This window comes from Condylura cristata, unplaced genomic scaffold (assembly GCF_000260355.1).
Source record: "Condylura cristata isolate star-nosed mole 26May11 unplaced genomic scaffold, ConCri1.0 scaffold00014, whole genome shotgun sequence".
Lineage (NCBI taxonomy): Eukaryota > Metazoa > Chordata > Mammalia > Eulipotyphla > Talpidae > Condylura > Condylura cristata.
In genome coordinates, this window is record NW_004567115.1 from 37,979,964 (window position 1) to 38,002,613 (window position 22,650).

The following is a 22,650-nucleotide window of genomic DNA, read 5'->3' on the forward strand; positions in this document are numbered from 1 at the left end:
TTTTTTTTTTTTTTTTTTTTTTAAGTAGTTCAGCTGCAATACTTTTGCATGATATTCTAACTGCAGGTATTCACTGTTTTATGTTTGTAGAATACCATTCATAGAAATCCCACAAAAAGTCACTTAAATAATCATTAAAATTTAAACATACAAGTTATATTTTGTTTTTCCACAAAATATACACTTTTTAAATAATAACAAAAGTTATTATTTTTTTTTTATGTTATGACTGAATTGCCTGTTCCCTATCCCCCTAAATCTACATGTGGAGTCCTAACATCCTGTACTTTAGAATGTGATTGTGTTTGGGGATATGACCTTTAAAGGGAAATAAAATGAACTTGGACACATGGACCCTAATCTAATGTGACTGATGTCCTTAGACAGAGAAGAGCTTAGGGAACAGACACACACAGGAAAGATCAAGCGGAGATACAAGAGGAGATGAACATGTACAAGCTGGGGGGAGTCAGAGAAGAAACGACCGTGACCCTCGGCTTCATTCCCTGAAACTATGAAGATAGTAATTACTGCTGCTTAAGCCACCCAGTGTAGTACTTTGGAAACTAGTACAGTGAATGATAGTAACATCTTAGAAACAATAATGCATATAATGTAGAAAAAGGAAAGCAGATTTTTAAGAGCGCTGCAAAGGAACACACAGCAAAGAAATTGCTGTGAGAAACCCTCTGCCCACATCCTAAAAGGTTAAACCAACTGGGAGGACACAAACCTATACAGTTTCTGGGCCCAGCAGAGAAAGGCACGAATGCATACGGGTGGCGTCCCTGGGCGTTCTCGGGGAAGAACCTTTCTGGCTTGAATTCCTCAGGGTCTGGGAAGTAGCGGGGGTCTCTGTGCAGTGCATAAGTAAAGACAACTACTTGAGAGTCTTTCACGATTCTGTAGCCCGCTGTCAAAAAAAAAAAAAAAAGTCACTGTGTTCTGTAAGACTGAAGCAAGACAGTCATATAAGCATCCTTCTCCCTACTGTTCTGTTACGTAACACATACCAAATTCACAATCTTCATTAAGGTGTCTGGCAAATAGAGGCACAGAAGGGAAAAGGCGAAGGGTCTCCTTAATGACACATTCCAGATATTTAAGTTTCTTCAGGTCCTCTGAGGTAGCAGGACGCTCAGACCTTCCTGATTTAAGGAAATATAAGAGATGACAATGAAAGAGATGGGCTGGGCTTGGGAGCTGGACTGTCAGAGTAGAAGACCTTAATCAAATCACTGAATGCTAAATAGCTACAGATTAACTAGAACTTCTAATATTCTACACAGTCAAAATAAAATGAGACAATATGCTAAACAAAAGAAACCAGACACAAATGGTCACGTGTTGTGAAGCAGTCAGAATACATAATTCAGTGGAAGCTGAAGGAAAATTAGTGGTTTCTCTGTGTTGAGCAAGAGGGGCTTGGGAAGTGGCTGATTAATGGCACAGGGGTGCTGAAATGTTTGGAATGAGGTAGGGGTGGTGTTGCACAACATTGTGAATGAACAAATATGACAGCATAGGGGTTTGAGGGATGGGGTCATAAGCCAAGGCCTGTAAGTGTGTGCGGGAGACAGAGGGCACAGGCGGGGGGGGGGTCCCCGTGGGGTCTCTGCCATCGCAGCATCTTTAGAGCAGGACCCTCTGCACATCCCGCTGAGGAGAACAGCGCTGACTCAGCGGCCTCCGACCGACTGTGCCGAGGAAGGGCCCGCCATACCAAACACTGCCTCCAGCTCCTTGTGCACTTCTCTCTGGACTTCTGGGTAAGAGCCCAGCAGATACAAGGACCAGTTCATTGCAGCTGCAGTTGTATCATGGCCCTACAAATGGAAGGAAAATATAATTTAAAAACAGAGCTATCTCTGAGAAGGCTAGTAACTAACTCCACTTTGAATTCACAAATGCAATGTGACTGTAGACCATAGTACAGCAACTCTATAGAGCGCCACTGCAGTGAGACACAAAGAAAAATAATCAGTCCCCTCAAGGTGGATGTTCACACTTTCATGCTGCACAGAGTTGCCACAAGTTTTCATAACGGGACTTCCAAAGAACTCATGGGTTAGACAGTTTTTAAGGGAAATAAATTCTGATTTTCCTCAGTCAATTTGCCAGATCTGAATGTCTCCACCTTCTCCATTTATAAGGTAGTTTTGATCTGTTGACGCTGGACATCAGCCAACTATCTGGGTCCCAGTTCTCCTCCTGACATGTTGGTAAGTGGCCTCATTTAATACCTGCTGACTTTCAGGGGAAATATGAAGTATTTTGTAGAAACCAACTCACTTTACTTCAAAAAAAAAAAAAAACCCACAAAACGGTTGATACTGGGGATCATATTTTAGAGATTAAACCAATGAAAAAATGTTAAATAACTTCTCCAGAGTTTGATGATTTACTAGAAAGAAGAGGTAGGGATAGAACCCTTCAGGGCCCTTCTACCCTTTCTGCCAGGGGACTGGGATTAGCTCATTTGCTAGAACAGTGAAGAAAAGTAAAGGAGTAAGGAAAGAGATCTGTGAGTTTAAGAGATTAAAAAGAAGCATGAAACTCCCTAGAGGCACAAGGGCTTAAGTCTCAGACTATGAAGATATCAGCAGCCACTGCAGCAGAAGTTCGATCCCCGACCAGGAGCTGACCCACATGGAGCAGCAGACCTCTCCTGTCTTGCCCACTGCTACCCTCAGCAGTGTATTTTATTAGATTCACCTGTTCTGCTCCCCATGCTGTCTCTGATGAATCCTCTCACACACACCCCAAATCTGGCACCTCTGGCCTACACCTCAGTTCTTGGATGCATAAATAAATATTATTTTTTTTTTTTAAAGGGAAGCACGAACAGTGTAAATAACTGCAAGTGATTTCTAACTGTTCTAAACAGCCAGAAAACAGAAACATTCAATAAGGCTAAGCTATTCTCCAGGAAACAAAATGTGGCCACTGCTGTACCCACCGCAAGTCAAAATCTTTTTCTAAGAGGGAAATTGATCTGCTATTTAATGACGTTCTCAAATTTTATAGTTTCTAATTATAATATAATGACTTTCTCAGGGAGATTACGCTACTATTAAATTTTGATTAAATTTTCAAAAATAACATTAAATGTTCTAAATGAATCTACAATTAGTTCATGATGCCTGAAAATAATATACTATGCAATACCTCAAACATGAAGGTGTCAACTTCTTCTCGAATATCTTCATGACTTAGCTTGTTCCCTTGGTCATCAGTTACATTTAAAAGCAAGTCAAGAAAAGCCCTGCGCTTATTCTTTGAGGCAGCTCCCTTGTGGTCACTTGACCTTTCTTCATCCTTCTTCATCTCACTGGCCTTCTCAGCGATGACCTGTGTGATATAAACAATAACATGCTTTGTCTGGAATTGATGTTAACATATTTGCTCATCAAAATATACTTGGTTCTTTGCTTAAACTCTTCCTATCATTTTTATCTCAACAATAACTTGGCTCTTGCGAATATAAAGGAAAGCCTCCTGTTGCTACTTTAGAACATTATTCAATAAGGCTTTTGAAATTTAATGTCAGGCAAATGCATAACCTTCAAGTGCAATTTTTAGTTTTTCCTAAACCAAAATAGAATCACGGTCTACTTGACATGAGCCTATAGATTTGATGGAGCTAAAGATAAAGCGTTTAGGTGGTGGGAAGAATGCAACATCCAATAGACTAACTGTAGGTCCCTTTAGTTACATGCTACATTTAGAGCAAATAAAGTGGGAAGTTGACTCATCAGCTCACCCTGAGTGCCTGCTGTACCTCTGTCTGCAGGGCTGTGCACTGAGATGCAGGCACAGTGGTTCCCTTCACCCTCCAGGTCTCTGCTCAGTGTTTGGGATCTCACAAGTGCTAGCCTATCTGCTGACTATATAGGCAAAGTTATGTTGCTTATTGCATTCCATTAGTGATAGTCCTACACTGGGTATATTAACAAATAATAAAAATCGTGAACTTGGCCCTCCCTGGTGGTACAGTGGGTTAAAGCACAGCACTAAAAAAGCTAAAGCCACTTCAGCAAGAGTCCGACCACCTACTCAGCTCCCCAGAAGTGACCCACATGGCACGGCAGACCTCTTCTGACCACCCACTGCTCCCCTCAGCAGTGTACTTCCTCGATCTGTCTGTTCTGCTCCCCACTCTGTCCCTGGAGAAGCCTCTCACTGCCCCTGCACCTCTGGCCTGTACCCCAGTTCTGTATGCATAAATAAATAAATCTTTAAAAAAAAATCATGACCTTCTAAAAGTACTAGAGGTGGACAGTGGTTGCACAATACTGAGGATGTACTTTATAACATCCAAGTGTCTCTCTAGAAGAGGAATAAAGTTCAGATTTCTATTATGAATATTTGACCACTATGGGGACTTACATTGTTGGTAAAATTATGTAGAATCATTAGGCTCCTTTTATGCTCCTTTCCATCTTTAAACATAAGGAATATTTGATCAAGCCAGAGCCAGGGCCTCTTCATTCTTCGAAGTAAGATATCACTCATTCTATAACAGGACAGAAGCATATCAGCTGACATGTCTACTCTGTATTTCTTGGGCACGTATTTGGTGCCTGGTTTCAATGGGGGCAATATAGGTTGGTGGTGATGATTTTTCCAAAAAGTAACTAAGAGCTTCATGATTTACACTCATCAGTGAAGGAATGGAATATTATACACCCAGTGAAGTTTAAATTTTTAATAAGTTTTTAGATGATTAAGGAATCTTACAAAACAGCCTTCCTAGATAACCATCCGATCACTGCCTCTGTTTCTCTGGAGAATTCTGACCTCCTAAGGCTGCTGTGGCTCTTGCTTCACCTGTTAAGATGTGACCTATCTCTTTTTAGTGTCGACTCATTGGCTTGATCATGCCTCCACAATGATGGAAAAGAATTGGCTGCCTTATTCTACAGGAAAGTAAGTGGTAAGTGCCCATCTGCCACATGGCTGCCCAAGCACAGCTCTCATCATTTCCAATGATGGAGTAGGAAGACCCATGTCTTGCCTTTCATGAAAGAATGAGATGCTCATTCTTTAGGGTCGCCTTCCTTGGTCACTCAATATGGCTATCTATTTTCCTCTGATGTCAAACTGATCTTTCCATTTAACCATTTATTCTAATTTATGAGTTTCTTTTTCTTTCAGTACCTGTCGTCCAGGCTATTCTGTCTGTTGTGTGCCATGATAACATTAGTCAGTACCTTGTGCAATAAATGGGAGATCAAGGGAGCTCAATAATTATTCATAATTTAAGATGAAATGAGCAGTGAACTTGGTGATGGAACATATTAAATTTTACCTCTCAATAACTGAATAATGATAAGCAATTTTAATAGTAAAATAAATTATTTCAAATAAAAACTAATATATAGTATAGAAAAATATGGGACAGGTGAATACAAACAAGTATAATACTCAATAAGAAAGAGAAACAATACCAAAGACCATATAGTATTATCTAATTTTTTCTTTCCATGAATATTTTTTAAATTTAGTGTGTAGCAGACTCTAAGAAATGTTTATCTCTTGCTATCAATTAGTATCACAATGTAATCATTCCATCTCTTAAAAATTATCATTCAGAATTACTGTTGAAGGCACATTGTTTAAATGATTGTCAAATCATTAAAATTGGAAAACTACTGTGTAATCTGAGTTGTCATAGATTATATACCATTCCTCTATTGTTGAAACTCATGCTCAAATAATTAGTTAATTTGTAGTATAATGTCCATAAAGGGACAATGAAAAACACAAACAGAATTCACAAAATAACAACCATTTTAAAGCCTTAATCACGAACAATTTAAATAAACATAAAAAGCCTTCCATTTACCTATAAATAGCTCGGACATACTCGGAATCATCATTGCTTTGGGCACCAATATTCTTCCCCATAGCAGTTTCTGTAAAATACGGTGAGAAACAAACATTCAATCCCTGCACGTTTCTTGTGTTTCTTCTCCAGAGGCAGATGCTTGACCCAAAAAAGACATAAGTCAGTTTGGTTCTTATGGACTGTGGCAGGCCCCTCCCCCCACGCCCCTGCCCCTGCTGCCCCTGCTCCTGCTCTCTCTTCTCTGCTCCCCCGGCAGGTGGGCTCTGGGCCCTTCTGCCCTCAGCCCTGGGCATGGCTGCAGTCTCCGGCATAGACTCAGCAGTAGGACCACGCTGCAGAATCCAGTGTCTTCTCCACCCCTGCGCCTGTCCCTGAACTGTAGGCTTTTTCCACTTGTCACATTGTCTTTACACTAGCGAGACTCACCACAGATGATATCTAAGGCACACAGCGTGATGTAAGGGAAGCAGTTAAACGCTTCCTGGTTCACATGTCTCTCAAGCTTATTAACCAATATATTTGCTTGTTCGTTCATGACATCTAAGAAGTTCTCCAGAATTGTAAAATGGAAAGTGGGGGTTAACATTTTTCTGCGAGCACGCCATTTGTTCCCAGTACTAGAAAACAATGCACAGTGACAAATAAAAGAGAAGCATCAATCGAGTAGAAACATAGTCATGTCGGCAAAAAAAAAAAAAAAAAAAAAAAAATCCCTTGAAATCACTGAGTTTACATATTCTCAAAAGCTTAAGTTAAAAATACAAAGAGGTTCATAGATGTGTATGAAATATAGATATTTTAGATATTGTTCTATATTACTAGTGTGTGAATGGGCAGTTGCAAGAATCAAAATTCTTAAGTTTTCAATTTCTAAATTCTGAGAGTCTAAATTAGAATTGATTCCTTAATTTCTGATGATGTGCCTGCCACTGATGCTGCTTTAACTCCATGGTGAGTTTTCTGAGATCCCCACAATGGAAGTCCCCTCCTTTGTCTTCCTAGGTAGGCCCTCTCACAGAGCATGGGGTCCCAACCTGCATGCAAGCTCATGAATTGGGGTTACTGCTCTCATTATTCTTCTCTAAGACTGTCTTTTTCATTTTGCTTTTCAAGTTTTCCTGCTCCAAACTCTCCTTTCCTTCACTCTGGTCATTCATGGGGGCCTCCTGATTCTCTTTTGTAAGCTGGTGATCATTACTGAAGATGGCGGCTGAACATCACCATGTACCTAGACTCCTAATTGTCAAAGGTCCATAAATAGCCAGACCATTCCTTCTAGCTTCTACCCTACTTCCTGACAGCACAACCTGGTTACAGAAAAACCTTGTGTTAATTTTTAGTCTATCAAGTTCTCCATTGAAACAACTCTTTCTTCAAACAGCCTTACAGATTGACAATGACCTACCTTGTCAGAAGTCCTAGGCCAAGCCATGGTGCTAAAAAATCGTACAGATAGGACTTGTCAATTTGTCTTGAACTAGTTAAAATTACCTTAGAAAGAGAAAAAAATATTTGAGACATATGTAGATATCAAAACAGTCTCAGAGATAAGGATATCTTCCTAGAACATACCTACTTAAAACAACATTGGATAACCACTATTTCTCTGTGATTTAGTTTCATTTCCCTTCCTGAAAGAAATTCTATTAGAGATTTGGATCCACAACTATCAAAAACTTCAAAGACTAAAAGGAGTTGAGAGAAAGTAAAATTGTCCAAGATGATCCCTAGTTTCCTGTAATGACCTAGGATCTAGAAGAGCTATTATGTATTAAATAAGTGGGCTGGGAGGGGACTGTGGGTAGGTGTATCCAGAGATTGACTACCAATAGGGAGATGAGAATGACAAGGTCATTTTCAGATGTTGAATTTAGCGTTGTCTATAAGCAGGCATGAAGCTCAATGTAAAAGTTTGAGCTACAGTTATGCATTTGAGTGTCTCCAGGGGACAGGTTACCCTAGGTCATCTGTTGGCAAAATGTAGAGCGTTTAGCGGATGAACGTTGGCATCTGAGCTGGATTCCTTTACCTAGACAAAACTCTGTCACCTATCCCTAGCCTGTGTACCCTAGGTCATAGGTCTCTCTCATGCACTCATATCCACACTAACCAGGGTCCAGTTATGCTATACGAGAAACTCCAACATTTTCACCACAGTAACTAATGTATTAGCACTAGTCCCTGAAAATTTCCATTTTTAATTTTTTCCATAAAGAGAAACTGTTTATTTCGCTTTTACTATGACCCAAGTCCTTTTTTTAAATCAAGCCACAAGATAACTTATTTCACCAGTATCCCATAATAAGTAACATTTATAACATCCTTTTTTTTTAAGTATACATCCTTTTTGAGGATTAATTTTATTCACATGGAGTATCTCTATCTGTCCTACTCATATCAGTTTAGCATTCTCTTTTAGGAGTATTAATTTGGAACATTACTTTTATAATGAATATAGTATGAGACTGTGAGCCCCGTCAGAGAAACTCTCATACTTAATTAGTATGTGTCATTTTTATGTTAGTGCCTGGCAAATAACATATGCGACCCTATGGAATCTGAAATGGCTTTATAAAACGTCGTCTTCTGCAGACATTCCAAAAGGGAAGTGAGCAAATTGGCACCTGACACCCAGTGTGAACTGATAACTAGAGGCTAATCCTCGCTGGGACTCACAGTCCACGCAAAGCCACGAATGTCCCTGCCCAGCTATTCTGCAGTCAGCGCATGCTCAGAATAGGTGGACACAGTCACTATACTGCTTCTCCTCTCACCATCAGGTACAGAGGGAAATCGTGATCATACCTGTCCCGGACTCACCTCCACATTTTCTGCTTTATAAAGGGCCACCATTGGCACTGGCCCAAGCCAGAATTTGACCAGTGGCATGTGTCGGAATTCTTCCGCATAGTCAACTAACTGCTGAAAGAATTCTAGAACAACAACAAAAAAATTAATCAGCAGGGCCCTCCCTGGTGGCGCAGTGGGTTAAAGCACTGCACTAAGAAGCTTAAGCCAATTCCACATGAGTTCGATCCCTGCCTGCCCTAGAGGAGATTCACATGGCGTGGCAGACCTCTCCTGACCTGCCTGCTGCTCTCCTCAGCAGTGTACTTCATTTATCTGCCTGTTCTGCTCCCCACTCTGTCTCTGGTGAATCCTCTCACCCTCCACATCTCTGGCCTGTACCCCAGTTCTGTATGAGTAAATAAATAATTTTTTTAAAAAAATTAATCAACAGTAATGATGTCAGCCAAGATGACAAATTTTGTAATAGATCCCTAAAAGTATCTTTTGGGGTATTTATTTTTAACTGTGGGGAAGTCACTGTCTCCAGATCTTACATTCTTTTTTTTTTTTAAGATGTATTTATTTATGCATACAGAGCTGGGGTACAGGCCAGAGGTGCAGGGGCGGTGAGAGGATTCACCAGACACAGAGTGGGGAGCAGGACAGGCAGACTGATGAAGTACACTGCTGAGGGGAGCAGGGGTGAGGCAGGAGAGGTCTGCCACGCCATGTGGGCCACCCCCTGACCGGGGATGGTACTCATGCTGCAGTCCTGTGATAGCTTCATAGTGCTGTGCTTTAACCCTTTGCTCCACCAGGGTGGGCCCCAATGAGGTCAATTTTTTATGACAAATCCAAAGTGAGAAGAAGCTGAAAGTATTTTAGTGGCTCATACACGCAGTCCTCAAGCGTCGAATATGTGCCTCCAAACAACCAACCCCTCATCCAGGAACTAATAGGGGTCACTTCCACATCAAACCACAATACCAGAGGGAAAGAAGTGGGTGCTAGAACAGAAGGTTAAGCTGAGGAGTAAATGACACTGACTGAGAAGATAGGAAACACCATGAAGTAGATGGTATTTGAGCACGAAAAAATAAGTTGAATTTTTATAGGTAGGAAAATAAGTGAAGGTGGGAGAGGGAACAGAAATCAAGCAGCTGAAACAGTATCAGAGACAGAGAGACATAGAAAATTCCATGTATGTCCAGCCAAGGCATAGCATAAGCAGAATACTAGGAGATGAGAGTGGAGTGTTGGAGGCATGGACATTTGATTTTCTAGAACAGAATCTGGGAGTAATAGGAAGTACCTGATGAGGAGTAACAGGAAGTACCTGATGAGGAGTAACTGGGGCTTATTTTAGGGCAGTAAGACCAATGTGCGTGAGGTCAGAGAATAATTTAGATATGTTGGGACTAAAGGGTATAAAAAAAGGGCGAGATCTGATGCGCCTGGGCTCGGGACCCTGAGCCTGCTTCATGCTGCCCTCATACGGGGCATGGGGAGCTGGGGACCATCGTCCCCACAACAGCATGCAAGGGCTGTGAGAGACTGGGGTGCCAGCACTCTGCAGGCTGATCCCCAGGAGTTCCCAGCTGGGAAATGCAGCAGCATTGGGAGAAGTCATTCAGGGACAAAAGTGTCCATCAAGGAGCTGCCCACTGGTGAACGCCACCTGCTTGCTAGAAACACACCACAGTACCCAGTGACTGAAGGATGAGGACTCAGGCCCGGGCCTCAGCAGAGAGCTGGCAAAGGTTAGACAGGTTGTCTTAATGCTCCTCAAACAAGGTGAGGACAAAGGGGGATTGAGTCCGGTGGGGAACGGGGTCCTCACTACACAGCTCGAAAGGCCAGGTAGGGAGGGGAGGGCAGGGCAGGCCTCGTGGGCGTGTGGGTACCAGGACTTTTTTTTTTTAAAGGACTGACAGTTATCCAGCACAGTCCTAACTGGATAGTACTGTGGACCTAATCTCACTTATTTCCTGATAATATTCTCTCCTCTGGCTGCAGTTTATTTATTATTCCTTTTTAAAATATGTAATAGTTTATTTTTACATCATTTTGTGCCTTTTTCCATCTCAGTTGTAATCCCCATGGGCTTCCCATCACCATATTACCTGTGTGCCATCACCATAGACCAATGAATTTCCCTCCCCACTCCCCATTTTTGATCCCATTCCCCACTCCACACTCCATTTAAATGGAGATAAATGTCTCTGGTATATATTTGTTCATTATTATTATTTTTCTCCCTCTGGTCCTTTATGCTCCTGCTATGAGTGAAACCATCTGGTACTTTTCTTTTTCTTTCTGGCATATTTCACTAAGCATGATCCCTTCCAGCTCCATCCATGCTGCTGCAAAAGGCATGAGTTTATCTTTTTGATTGCTGAGTAGTATTCCATCGTGTATATGAGGTACCAAAATCTTTCTGAGCAAAGCAATGCCCAAATAACACATCTGGACATACCCTGACCCCACTATGACACCACTGAGATGCACTTGGGATTTCAACAGAGATGTAGCACATGGCAATTTGGGCACCAGGGACTAAAGTGCATGGCATACAAAAACAAACCAATTAAACTGTTTTATTGCCAATAAATGTGCACATGGTCAGCCTATCCCTGCTGCTCCACCATCCCTAAGCTCCAAGCCACCCCTAGTCTTCAGGATAAGCTGTTCAAAGTCCTGTAAGAAAAGGCTCAGAGACGTCCACTGTGTATACTACTAAATAACAGTGATTTTGAACAAAGTGTTTGTACATTTTGCATCAAAACCTAACATAATTGTCCTAAAAATATAACATTCATTTTAGTTACATGCTGGTGCAGGTTATTGTAGGTAAGGCTAGTACTAGGGTATTATGTGCATTATATCTTTTTATGCTTCACCACAGTTAGATGAAGGTCATTATTATTATTATTGTCATTACATAGTTGAGGAAATTCTACACAATTAGCTTGTTCATGCATAGAGCTAGTGAGTAGTAGAAACTGGCTTTGAGCCTAAGGAGTTAGACCTTGACATACAGATAGTGGCTGGTACCCTGCAGACATAACAGGAGGGACCAAGTCAGTAACAGGGAAGAAAAACCACATTGAAACCCCCCCCCCCAGTGTGTCTGTATTAAGACATAGGTTCCAAACAAGCAATCGAGAAATTGCACAACCACTGTTGCTGTTCTCCAGCAACAGTGAATCTGGCGCTGTATTCACCCCAAAAAACCATTTTCCAGACCCCTCCTGTGTGAGAGCTGGTCAGTTTCTTTTCCTGTCCCTGTATAAATCTCCTCAGGCCAGCTTGCCAAAGGCAGGAGCTGGTCTGTTCTCTTTAAATATACTTCTCAGCTTGCTTGCTGTTGGGTGCCTTGTGGTGGTTTCATTCCTTGGCCACTGATGTCAGTTCTAGCTTGTCACGCTGCATTGCAAACCCAAGGGAGTGTGACTCCAGAAAGATCCATTTTAACCATTAGACCATACTGCTTTAAAATGTCTTCCAGTCAAAATAGTGGTCAAAATTGCTGTGAGGAAAGCTTGGTCAAACCAAGCTTCCTTCCTGCTAGAGTGATGTCTCCTTGGTCTGGTCTCACAGAGGAGACAGGATGTCTCAAGCTGTGGTGTGAAGGTATCAGGTCCCAATAGCAGGGAACACCTGGGAAAGGCTGGTGTTGACATAATAGACCAGATAAGCAAAAAATTCGAATTTGAGAGGTCAGTGAGAAATCAACAGCAACACTCCAGATGGGTTTACCAGGCTAGAATTTGTACCACCCTCACTAAGTCATGCACAGACTCTTGTAATGACTGAGACAACTTTTACGTGACTGAGAACAGAGAAAATATTCAGAATAGTCTGATAGTCACGACTCTGATGAGTTTTATTCTGGATACTGTACAAAAACTCAATCAATGTTGATTGACAATCATGGAATTTACCCTAACCAAGTTCTCAGCAGTGATTTGGAAACCACAAGAATTCATTTCAACCTTAAAATAACCTTGTAATAGTTTCATTTATAATTAAGGGGAAAATAACTCTCACCATGTTTTAAATCAGTGTCTCAAAGCCCAGCAATTTTGTTGCAAACCTAGAAACTGAGTAATGTTTTCTGTGAGTCAAGGCATCCTTATTACACCGTGCTGGACACGGTGTGGTGGCATATGTCCAGGGAGGTGCAACCTACTGCCCTAAGTCATATACAATACTGTAAACCAGTGCCACCTTAACTACATATATATAAGTAAGTGAACTGAAGATGTAATAAATCCCTTTGTAAGAAACAGTATATTGTCATTCAGTTCACCGAGGAGAATACTTTAATTACTCCTATCAACACATTTTGTTTTGAAACTAGTCTTACTCATTGGGGACTCAAATTGTAGAAAATTTTCCTGAAAGAATTTGATGAGATTTCTTAATTATGTGGTTTCATGTGGGGAGCTATATTTCTGCACTTAAAGCCTTAGTGTAGAAGGGAAGGTTAGCTCTGTTTCTACTATGAACCAAGATTATTTTAAAGGTGATATTCACATCTATAAACCTCTTGGGGGGGCCTCCCTGGTGGCACAAGGAGTTAAAGCACAGCAGTTTGAAGCTGTCCGCAGCCACTGCAGCATGAGTTCGATCCCTGGCCAAAAAAGTGATCCACATGGCACAGCAGACTTCTCCTGTGTCACCTAAGGCTCCCCTCAGCAGTGTATTTCAATAGATCTGCCTGTTCTGCTCCCCACTCTGTCTCTGATGAGTCCTGTCACCCCCACCCCTCTCCCCACATCTCTGGCATGTACCCCAGTTCTTTATGCATAAATAAATAAATCTTTAAACATCTTGTGGGATCTCTGGCAACATTACTCATACTGATGGTTGAATTTCTTCTGCCACAAAACATTTTCATTAGTTTATAAAACTATCCCATGAGGATTCATCATATAACCATGAAGATAAAATTCTAGTGTCTATGTACTTGAGGGAGCAGAATGTAAAATAGTCGTTGAAGTTTTAGAGTCAATGAGCAGAAAAACTACTCTTAAGAATGAATCTGAGGGCGGATTGGGATCTGGGCCTGGGCTTTTTTGTTTTGTTTTGTTTTGTTTTTCACAATAGTCATTGTGGACCAATCTTTTCCACTCTGGGTAAATCTCAACCTAAACATTTATGAAAATAAAGTGCTAAATCTAACTTACTCTCCCTAAAAGGGGATTGCAAATACCTGGTGTTCCTGGGTGCTTTCTAGCTGAAAGTCACTTTTCCCACCAACACAAAATAATATAAATCTAAATCTCTACTAGACCTAAGATAATTCCACAACAAGACAAACCCCACCACACTCTTTAGTAAATAAAGTTACTGAAATTTGTCAATTAGATTTGCCCTGTCAAGACAGCTTGCTGCTATTATGTAACCTCCTTAAAAGGGCTAAAATATGAAGGTCAAGGAGGAATAAAGTTGTTGTAAGATCTTGTGATGTGTGTTTGGGGTGAGGCGTGCTGAGCCTCAAAAGAACCCTATGAGAGAGGAAAGAGATTTAAGGTATTTGTTGACTTGGTCCCTGGGAAATTTCTGCCCTTAAAGTTTAATAGGCAAAATAGGAAGGCAAGCAGAGTTTTGCCACAGGGTAGAAAAGGAGAAAGGAACAAGCAGAAGGACAGGAGCTTGGAAATGCTGCATCTGGTTATAGATGGGAAAAAGCCCTTCTGGATGGAGGCACCAGCATGTTAGAAGCTGCAGAGAAGCTGCAGAGAGAGAACTGGAGTCCGTTCAGAGTCCGTTCTTTAGCCAGTAACACATTCTCTCTGCCAGCAGCCGGAAGCTCAAGTAATGGAGATCCAGGAGTACCAGACAGCAGGAGGGCAGTGGGGACCGGGGCTGGGCTCCTGCTTCTCAGAGCCTCCCTGCTAGGCGAGGCCACCCCAGGGAGCCCACCAGGCCCCGGCCAGGGCAGAGCTCCTTACCGCTCGGGTCCGGTTTCAACCATAGCGCGTGTCCCACCAACGGGAGGCCACCACGGACGGTCGGGACATCCTTGAGCTGCAGCCATTTCTGCACATAGCTGGCCAGCATCTGCAGAAGGTTCAAGATCAGGACGGCTCCGGCCAGGGAGACAGCGCTCAGCACGCTCCAGAGCAACATCTTCTGGCCCGTGGGCACCAGCCACAGCTCCATCCTTGCTGCAGTGGCCACAGTGCTCAGGACTGAGCTGTGGGACAGATGGAGCTTGGTCCTCAAGAGGCAGCCTCTCCGCCCAGCCCTGAAACTGCTGGAGTTGTGGCAAGCTGCTCTGGAAGTGGGAAGAGATGACCCCAGGCTGCTTCCACCTCCGCCCCCAGGGCAGGCACGTGGCTGGGTGCACTGAAGTGCACTGTGTTTACTTAAAATGAAATAAAGAGACTTGTGGCGTGCAATTCAGTGTTTGGAACTTACTCTTCCTGGCCGGGTACATAATCACAAGCTTCTTTGCGCAACTTAGGGTGTTTCTGTCCTCAGCTGGACTGGCTGCCTGCCTGCAGGGGAGGCACAGCCTGGCTTCTGAAGGAGGGTCGATTAGGGCAGCTGCTTGTTGGCTCTAGAGAAGATTTGAGGCACAACTTTCGGGGCACCTTTTGACTCAGTTTGACTCAGGCAGCTGAGACACTGGAGGGCTGGCTAAGATGGTCACGCTCCAAATATTTTCCCAAATGTCCTCTGGACCAAGAAGAACCAACACTGAAGAGAACAGGGGAGTTGACAGGTAGAAGAGGATGAAGGATTAGGTCAGCAAATGCAGACAGGAAGGAGATGCTGGGAAAGGAGGGTCTGAGGAGACAGTACTTACCGGGACCTCACAAAGGGAACCAGACAGACCCGGGGCCTGCCCAAGGAGAAGGGAGGGCAGTGAGAGGGGCGCCCCAATTCTGCCCAAGGCTCTGCTCACTTTCTCACAATTTCTCTTTTCTCCAGGTAGATGTCCCCCAATCCTGACCCAGGGTCCCTGTCTACACTGGACAGGGTAAGAGTGTCCCTCTCAGAGTCACGGCTCAGAGTCATGGGGGCATGTCAGGGAGATGACATAGCGAGAGGTGACCTGGATTCCTGCTTGGCTTAATTTGTTTCCCTTTATTTGCAGCTAATGTGTGAGCTTCCCAGAGCCACCTGGAGGGCCTTTTTGATGTGAGGAAAAACGTGGCCTAAGGCTTTGCTGCATCTGAGTATTTTTTAATGTCTCTGTGTATGAAGACATGGAAAGAGATTCATGAAAGTTAAGTGAAAAATAAAACAAGTTGCAGAACAGAGTACAAAATATAATGCCATTTAGGGAGAAACCCTCCGTTCACTACAGTAGGACCAGTGTCTGGAAAGAAAATACCGATCAGCTTGATGGATTGGGAACGAGAAGTTATGCTTCTTGTTGTGTTCATTTCTATATTGTTTAATCTCTTTGAGACTTTACAAATAAATGCATTCACTCTTAGTATATCTCACAGGCTTTAGTTTTCACTCGATCCTCCAAAGGATTGAGGCTGAGGTAGATAGTCAATTACAGTTATAAAATAAGAATTATGTGTATTGCACTTTCTACTAATCTCTGGGTAAAACAATACAAATTCTCCAATTACACCACGTCATTCAATATCATTTTGCCATAATATTTATGGGTTGGGGGGAAGACTTCCAACTCAGGCCACTGTTTGCAGGCAGTTTACATGATCAGTTTACATGATCACCCTGGTCTGTGTGGGTTTTCTCTCGGTATCCTGGATTCTTCCCACATCACCAAAGGGCACACATGTGTTTCATTACTGTCTCAATTGTCCCACTGGAGTCTGGGTGTGGGTGTGTGTGTGTGTGTGTGTGTGTGTGTGTGTATGAAGGGGGGTGGGTTTGCAACCTGTGAAGGAAGGGCATTCTGTCCTGCATTGAATTGCCAGGATAAGCTTTGGTCACCTGGGACCCCAAAGTGGAATGAGTAAATAGAAAAATGAGTGAGTGATTAAAATCATTTTAAAATAAAAATTAACGTGCATGGCCCTCCCTGGTGGCGCAGAGGGTTAAAGCACAGCACTGAGAAGCTAAAGCCGCTTCCCCATTAGTTTGATTCCCGCCTGCCCCGGAGGTGACCACGTGGCGTGGCAGACCTCTCCTGACCCGCCCGCTGCTCCCCTAAGCAGTGTACTTTGTCGATCTGCCTGTTCTGCTCCCCACTCTGTCTCCAGTGAAGCCTCTCGCCGCCCCTGAACCTCTGGCCTGTACCCCAGTTCTGTATGCATAAATAAGTAAATCTTTAAAAAAAAATTAATGTGCATAAGAGTCCGATAGTTGCACAAATGCACAGCATTAAACAGTGTTATAAAAGCACTCAGTGAGTCTGCCATACCTGTGGTTGCTTGTTTTTCACCTGTGAGAAGGGGAAAGACATTCCTTACAGTTTTGGCTTTCGAACATTTGTTCTCTGAGTTAACACTGTTACAGGGAGTATGATAGGACGACTGTGCCCCAGGCTTTCTGTGGCACACACAGAGAAGTGTGACAGTGGATAGAAAAACTCGAGTTTTTAAAGAGGTTTGGTTATGGACAGGAAGGCATAGCTACTGGAAAAGCTTTCGCTCTTACCTACAACTTTAAGAACTTTTCACAGTATGCTGGAAAGGTCAAAATTTGTGTTTAAAAGGTGACTCAAGGCTCCCTGGTGGCGCAGTGGGTTAAAGCACAGCACTGAGAATCTAAAACCGCTTCCCCATTAGTTCGATTCCCGCCTGCCCCGGAGGAGACCACATGGTGTGGCAGACCTCTCCTGGCCTCCCCGCTGCTCCCTAAGCAGTGAACTTCATAGATCCGCCTGTTCTGCTCCCCACTCTGTCTCTGGTGAAGCCTCTCACCGCCCCTGAGCCTCTGGCCTGTACCCCAGTTCTGTATGTACAAATAAATAAATCTTTAAAAAAAAAAAAAAAAGGTGACTCAAAATTAACATGGAGTAGAAGTGGGATACTGGGAAGTACAGACAGACTTATATGCCTGGAAGCAGCACACACATCAGGGAGGGCCCATGTTTGATAATGGCCGTATAAATGAAAGCTTTCAGTTTACTAAAAATCTAAAGGAAAAACAGGGTTCTAGCTGAATATGAACATTCTTGGCAAGGTGTGGTTGCCTTGAGCATTTATGGAAATGGTCAGAACAGCATATGACATACAAGTAACAGGCGATATGCAAATACTGACAAAGGAAGCCACAGCTGACAGGAAAGCCAGCTTTACTGCAAAATGCTAATCAGGATGGAAGATACACTGTTCAGGAAACATTTAGTGTATATGAGACAGGTCTTTCTTGGAAATGAATGTCTGAATGAACTTATATTTCTAAAAAGAAAAACTAGCTCTGCAATGCAAGCTCATCTGACTTTTCCTCCTTGGTTGGTCAAGCTTCTGATGTGAGACATCAGGAGTGATGAAGGGTCACTCTCTCTCACCTTTCTGTTGGTTGAGGCTCAAGCCAAAGCTGAGGAAGAAAAACTTTATATGAAGATGACATAATTGTCCATGTCAAAAATCCAACATGATCTACCAAAAATCATCAACAAAACTTCTAGCACTAGAAACCAGCTAGTTATTCCAGCTGCCAAGCTAGTTATATAATTAGCCGTCAGCTAGTTATTTCAGCTGCCAAGATGCCAAGTTAATATACACAAGGCAATTGTATATACCAGCTGTATATAGTATAAGGAATATGGCACAGAAGTTTATAACTTCAGTTGTACTAACATTTAAAAATATTACATGGGGCCCTCTCTGGTGACGCAGCGGGTTAAAGCACAGCATTGAGAATCTAAAGCTGCTTCGGCATGAGTTCGATTCCCGCCTGCCCTGGAGTGACCACATGGTGTGGTCAGACCTCTCCTGACCCGCCGGCTGCTCCCCTCAGCAGTGTACTTCGTCTATCTGCCTGTTCTGTTCCCCACTCTGTCTCTGGTGAAGCCTCTCACCGCCCCTGAGAGGCGTGTACCCCAGTTCTGTACCCACAAATAAATAAATCTTTAAAAAAAAAATATTACATGGGGGCCCTCCCTCGTGGCGCGGTGGATTAAAGTACAGCACTGAGAAGCTAAAGCCGCTTTTGAAGAGTTGATCCCCGCCTGCCCCAGAGGTGACCACATGGCGTGGCACACCTCTCCTGACCCGCCCGCTGCTCCCCTCAGCAGTGTACTTCATCAGTCAGCCTGTTCTGCTCCCTGCTCTGTCTCTGGTGAATCCTCTCACCGCCCCTCTGGCCTGTACCCCAGTTCTGTATGAATAAATAAATAATATCTTTAAAAAAATATTACATGGGAATAAGCCAGATAACGCTATAGGATTCCTGTCCACATGTATTGCTGAAAGAAAGAATAAAAGTATCAGCATATATACCTGGAGAACAAAAGAACAAGCGACAGAGTAGGGACCTAGGCAGAGCAAAAGAACAGGTTTTATTATTATCACTTGCTATTTCTGCCCAGACACCAAGCATATTGTGGGACCAAGAACCTCAAAGTAAAATGTTGCTCCTTCACGCAGCCAGCATGCATGACCTCACAACTACTGTTCAAGTCAAGTTTGTGCCTCCAGACACTTCCGGTGTGATTCAACCTCTGGGTTGGTGTGTCAGAGCAAGGGCAAACCCGGTATAGGGAAGTTTGCTGGAAGGGAAGTTCGGTGTGGCCAGCATATCACGAATGATACTGAAAATCTGGTCGAGGCAAGGCCAGGCGGGACAAGCTCCACACTTGTTTCCAATTCTGCATGAAATCTACCCAGAATGCAAAGCGCACCGCTGGGATGGAGAAGCCACCAGCAAAGTGCTGGGATTGCTGGGCGCCCTCACCAGGCAGATCAGTGACAGAAATGGAGAAGAGGGGGTGCAGTTCCTGAAATCACGTGGGGACCTCACTGAGCTGAGAGAGGAGGGAGCTGCTGAAACTGAGCGTGCACCGCCTCCAAGTATCCATGTGCCTGAGGCTCCCAGAAGTTAGACCTGCGGCCATTTTCGCCAACACAGATGCACGGAGAGAACGAAGCTCAGCAGAAAGCAGGCTGACGAGTGGATGCAACTGCTGCAGTGAAGGATACAGACAGAATGAAGGGCTAATTCTGAATGAACTAAGAATGAAGCCGTGGACGCGGTTTTTAAAACTCCAGTTAAAGGGGCAGCTGCAGCACCAGCAACACCAGGGGTCACCTGACAAATCCCGAGGCGACACCGGGTCCCAGGGACACTCCCACCTTGGGCGGCCGTGGTGGCGGTGACCCAGCGGCCCCTCCAGCTTCCATGGCCAGGACCAGGGCCCCGCTTCACGTGCGCCATCAGCCCAGATGGGAACTTGCTACCCCCTCCCCCACCAGGATGGCCGACACTCGCTAATGCAACCAAAACTGGTAAATATCTTGTTTTCATTTATCTTTCCTAAGTGTGTGTCTGTGTGTGTGTGGCACATGCATTTGAGTGTTTACTATTAGTAGAGTCTGGGCCTCTCTTTAGAACTAGGAATATCGAAGTAATGTGCAAGTATCAATATCGAAGTTTGAAATTAGTTTGTATGATCACCCTCTTCACATCTTTGGATGAATGGGATTTGTTTACATTTTAATGAAAATATCTAGTTGTTAATTAATAACTTTTGTTTCCTATTTAGTACCATAAGGTAAAAATTAATCTTTCAGGTTATTTTCTAGGACTTTTATTTAGATCTAAGAAGCATCCCTAAGATTTGTGCTCCCGTAGTGGTTGTGAGGTAGGGTTAAACATACCGTTTTTTAAATCATGAATACCCAATTAATTTAACATAATTTAATGATGAGATTATCTTTTTCTCAACGTATTGGAACAGCACAGTATCAGAAACCAGGTGGCTGCAAGCATACCTAGGTCAATTGGTTCTTCTTTGTCAATCATTGTGCCATTAATAATGTGTTGTTGCTATAATTTGGTCTGTCTTGGTATTTTCGTGTAGTTTATCCAACTTGCTTTTCTAAGACTATCTTGCTGCTTTTCACTCATTGTCTATTGTATACATTTTAGAATAACACACACACATTATACATACATACTTCCCTAACCAAAATTTGATTGTGATTGAGAATCTAAGGAAGATTTATGAATTAAGGAAGTTTTGAAAACTCAACACTTATATTTTATTAGAAATTAAAATTACCAGACAAGGATATGTATCATAAGAAAACAATGACAATAAAAATATAAAACCCACATCATTATAAAAATGTACTTTTTAATTAGTATAGAAATTGAATTCTAATTCAGAATAACATCAATAGCAATATTTATTTTTATATTAGGTTTATAAAACCTAGCCTTTTTCTATGTTGTATTATGTTATTGTTTCATTTTTAAATTACTTCTTGGTTTTTGATAAACTGAGAGAGATACATTTATATTAATGTAACTCTAAACATAGTTGAAAAATTGACTTAAGAGTACTTTAATTTTACTTTTCCAATAGAGAACTCTAAAACAAGACTCATTTATCCAAAAAAGTTATTACGAAACCATTGTCCTGCTTTTAACCTAATCCAATTAAAAAGCACCATTGTTGGTTTAAGCATTATTAACTAACATTTAAATATCATTTATATTAAAACAGAACATTGTCTTTATAAAAGACTTAAAAATATATCTTTGACAACTTTGTTTTAAAGTCAGTGGAAAAGCTTAATCCATATGTTGTCTCAGAAATATATGAAATCAATGTTACAAAGAGTTCAAAAGATCAGTGAAATCAAAAGCTGGAAGTCTTAGCTATGCTTTTGGAATAAAATACACAGAAACCAATGGAATATAATTAAGATCTGAGAAATAAACCCAAATTTATATGGATAATTTAACTGGATGTTAATCTATGACAAGGTCACCAAGAATATACAATACAGAAAGGAGGGTCTCTTCAAATAGTGTTGGGAAAACTAGTCAGCCATATTCAGAAAAATAAAACTAAACCTTCAAAACATGCACAAGAAAATGCTCACAAGCTCTGTGCTTGTTTCTGTCTTATGCTGTGTGATGTAAGACAGCAGTCTGAATGGGGATGAAAGAGCAGAGAGGTGGGAAATGGTATATTAGCTGTAATGTGGGTTAAAGACTTAGGTGTAAAACCAGAAACCATAAAATACATAGATGAAAACATAAGCAGAACAATTATAACAGTAGCTTCAGTGGTGTCTTTGGGGACTCAACTCAAAGAAACAAAAAGAAAAGCAAAGATAAACAAATGAGATTATAGTAAACTAAAAAGCTTTTGCATCATGAAAGAAACTCTCATTGGGCCCTCCCTGGGGGCGCAGTAGGTTAGGACACAGCACTGCAAGCTATCTGTGGTGCTTCAGTGCAAGTTCTATCCCCGGTCCCGAGGTGACCCACATGGTGCAGCAAACCTCTCCGGTCTCGCACGCTGCTGCTCCCCTCAGCAGTGTACTTCCTCAATCTGCCTGTTCTGCTCCCCACTCTGTCTCTGCTGAATTCTCTCACGGCCCCTGCACCTCTGGCCTGTACCCCAGTTCTGTATGCATAAATAGATCTAAAAAAAAAAACAACTATCATTAAACAGCATTTGACAAGGGATTAATATACATAATCTACAAAGAACTAATACAACTTAATAAAAAGAAAACAAACCCCAGTTTAACATAGGCAGAAGTGCTAAGAGGACACTTCTTCAAAGAAGACATATAAATGACCTACAGACATATGAAAAATTATTCCAAACCATTCATCATGAAGGAAATACAAATCAAAACCAGAAGGAGTTACCACCTCACCCCAGTGCAAATGACTCCACATCAAAAAGCTCAGAAACAGTAAATGTTGGCAAGGGTGCAGAGGAAAAGCAAGTCTCCTACGCTGTTGCTGGGAAGATGCGGTGGCCAGCCCATGGAAAATGGAGGTCTCTAAAAATATTAAAAATAGAGTTGCCATATGATCCAGCAACTCCACCCTGAGTAAGTGCCCAAGAATGCAGAATCACCAATTAGAAGGGATATATG

General features: G+C 42.3%; 1 protein-coding gene and 1 long non-coding RNA gene across 3 annotated transcripts in view; one reads left to right on the forward strand and one right to left on the reverse strand.

The window, feature by feature from the left end:
• The window catches only part of LOC105853625, a 24,294-nt gene extending 9,626 nt beyond the window's left edge, over window positions 1-14,668 (forward strand). The window contains exons 3-4 of the long non-coding RNA XR_001145449.1: window positions 4,860-4,936; window positions 14,450-14,668. This is a non-coding gene — a long non-coding RNA (uncharacterized LOC105853625). The remainder of the gene's footprint in view (window positions 1-4,859; window positions 4,937-14,449) is intronic.
• The window catches only part of LOC101632342 (cytochrome P450 4V2-like), a 21,733-nt gene extending 867 nt beyond the window's left edge, over window positions 1-20,866 (reverse strand). The window contains exons 1-11 of one of the 2 annotated variants that reach the window (XM_004682358.1): window positions 20,858-20,866; window positions 14,602-14,806; window positions 8,672-8,784; window positions 7,257-7,342; window positions 6,278-6,468; window positions 5,849-5,918; window positions 4,390-4,516; window positions 3,169-3,351; window positions 1,724-1,826; window positions 1,014-1,148; window positions 734-913 (exon numbers count right to left, since the gene is read on the reverse strand). In XM_004682358.1, the coding sequence (XP_004682415.1) occupies window positions 734-913; window positions 1,014-1,148; window positions 1,724-1,826; window positions 3,169-3,351; window positions 4,390-4,516; window positions 5,849-5,918; window positions 6,278-6,468; window positions 7,257-7,342; window positions 8,672-8,784; window positions 14,602-14,806; window positions 20,858-20,866 (1,402 nt within the window). Of the gene's footprint in view, window positions 1-733; window positions 914-1,013; window positions 1,149-1,723; window positions 1,827-3,168; window positions 3,352-4,389; window positions 4,517-5,848; window positions 5,919-6,277; window positions 6,469-7,256; window positions 7,343-8,671; window positions 8,785-14,601; window positions 15,044-20,857 lie in introns of those variants that run through there. The other variant, XM_012724971.1, reaches the window with a different exon arrangement.
• Between the last annotated feature and the right edge of the window lie 1,784 nt (window positions 20,867-22,650).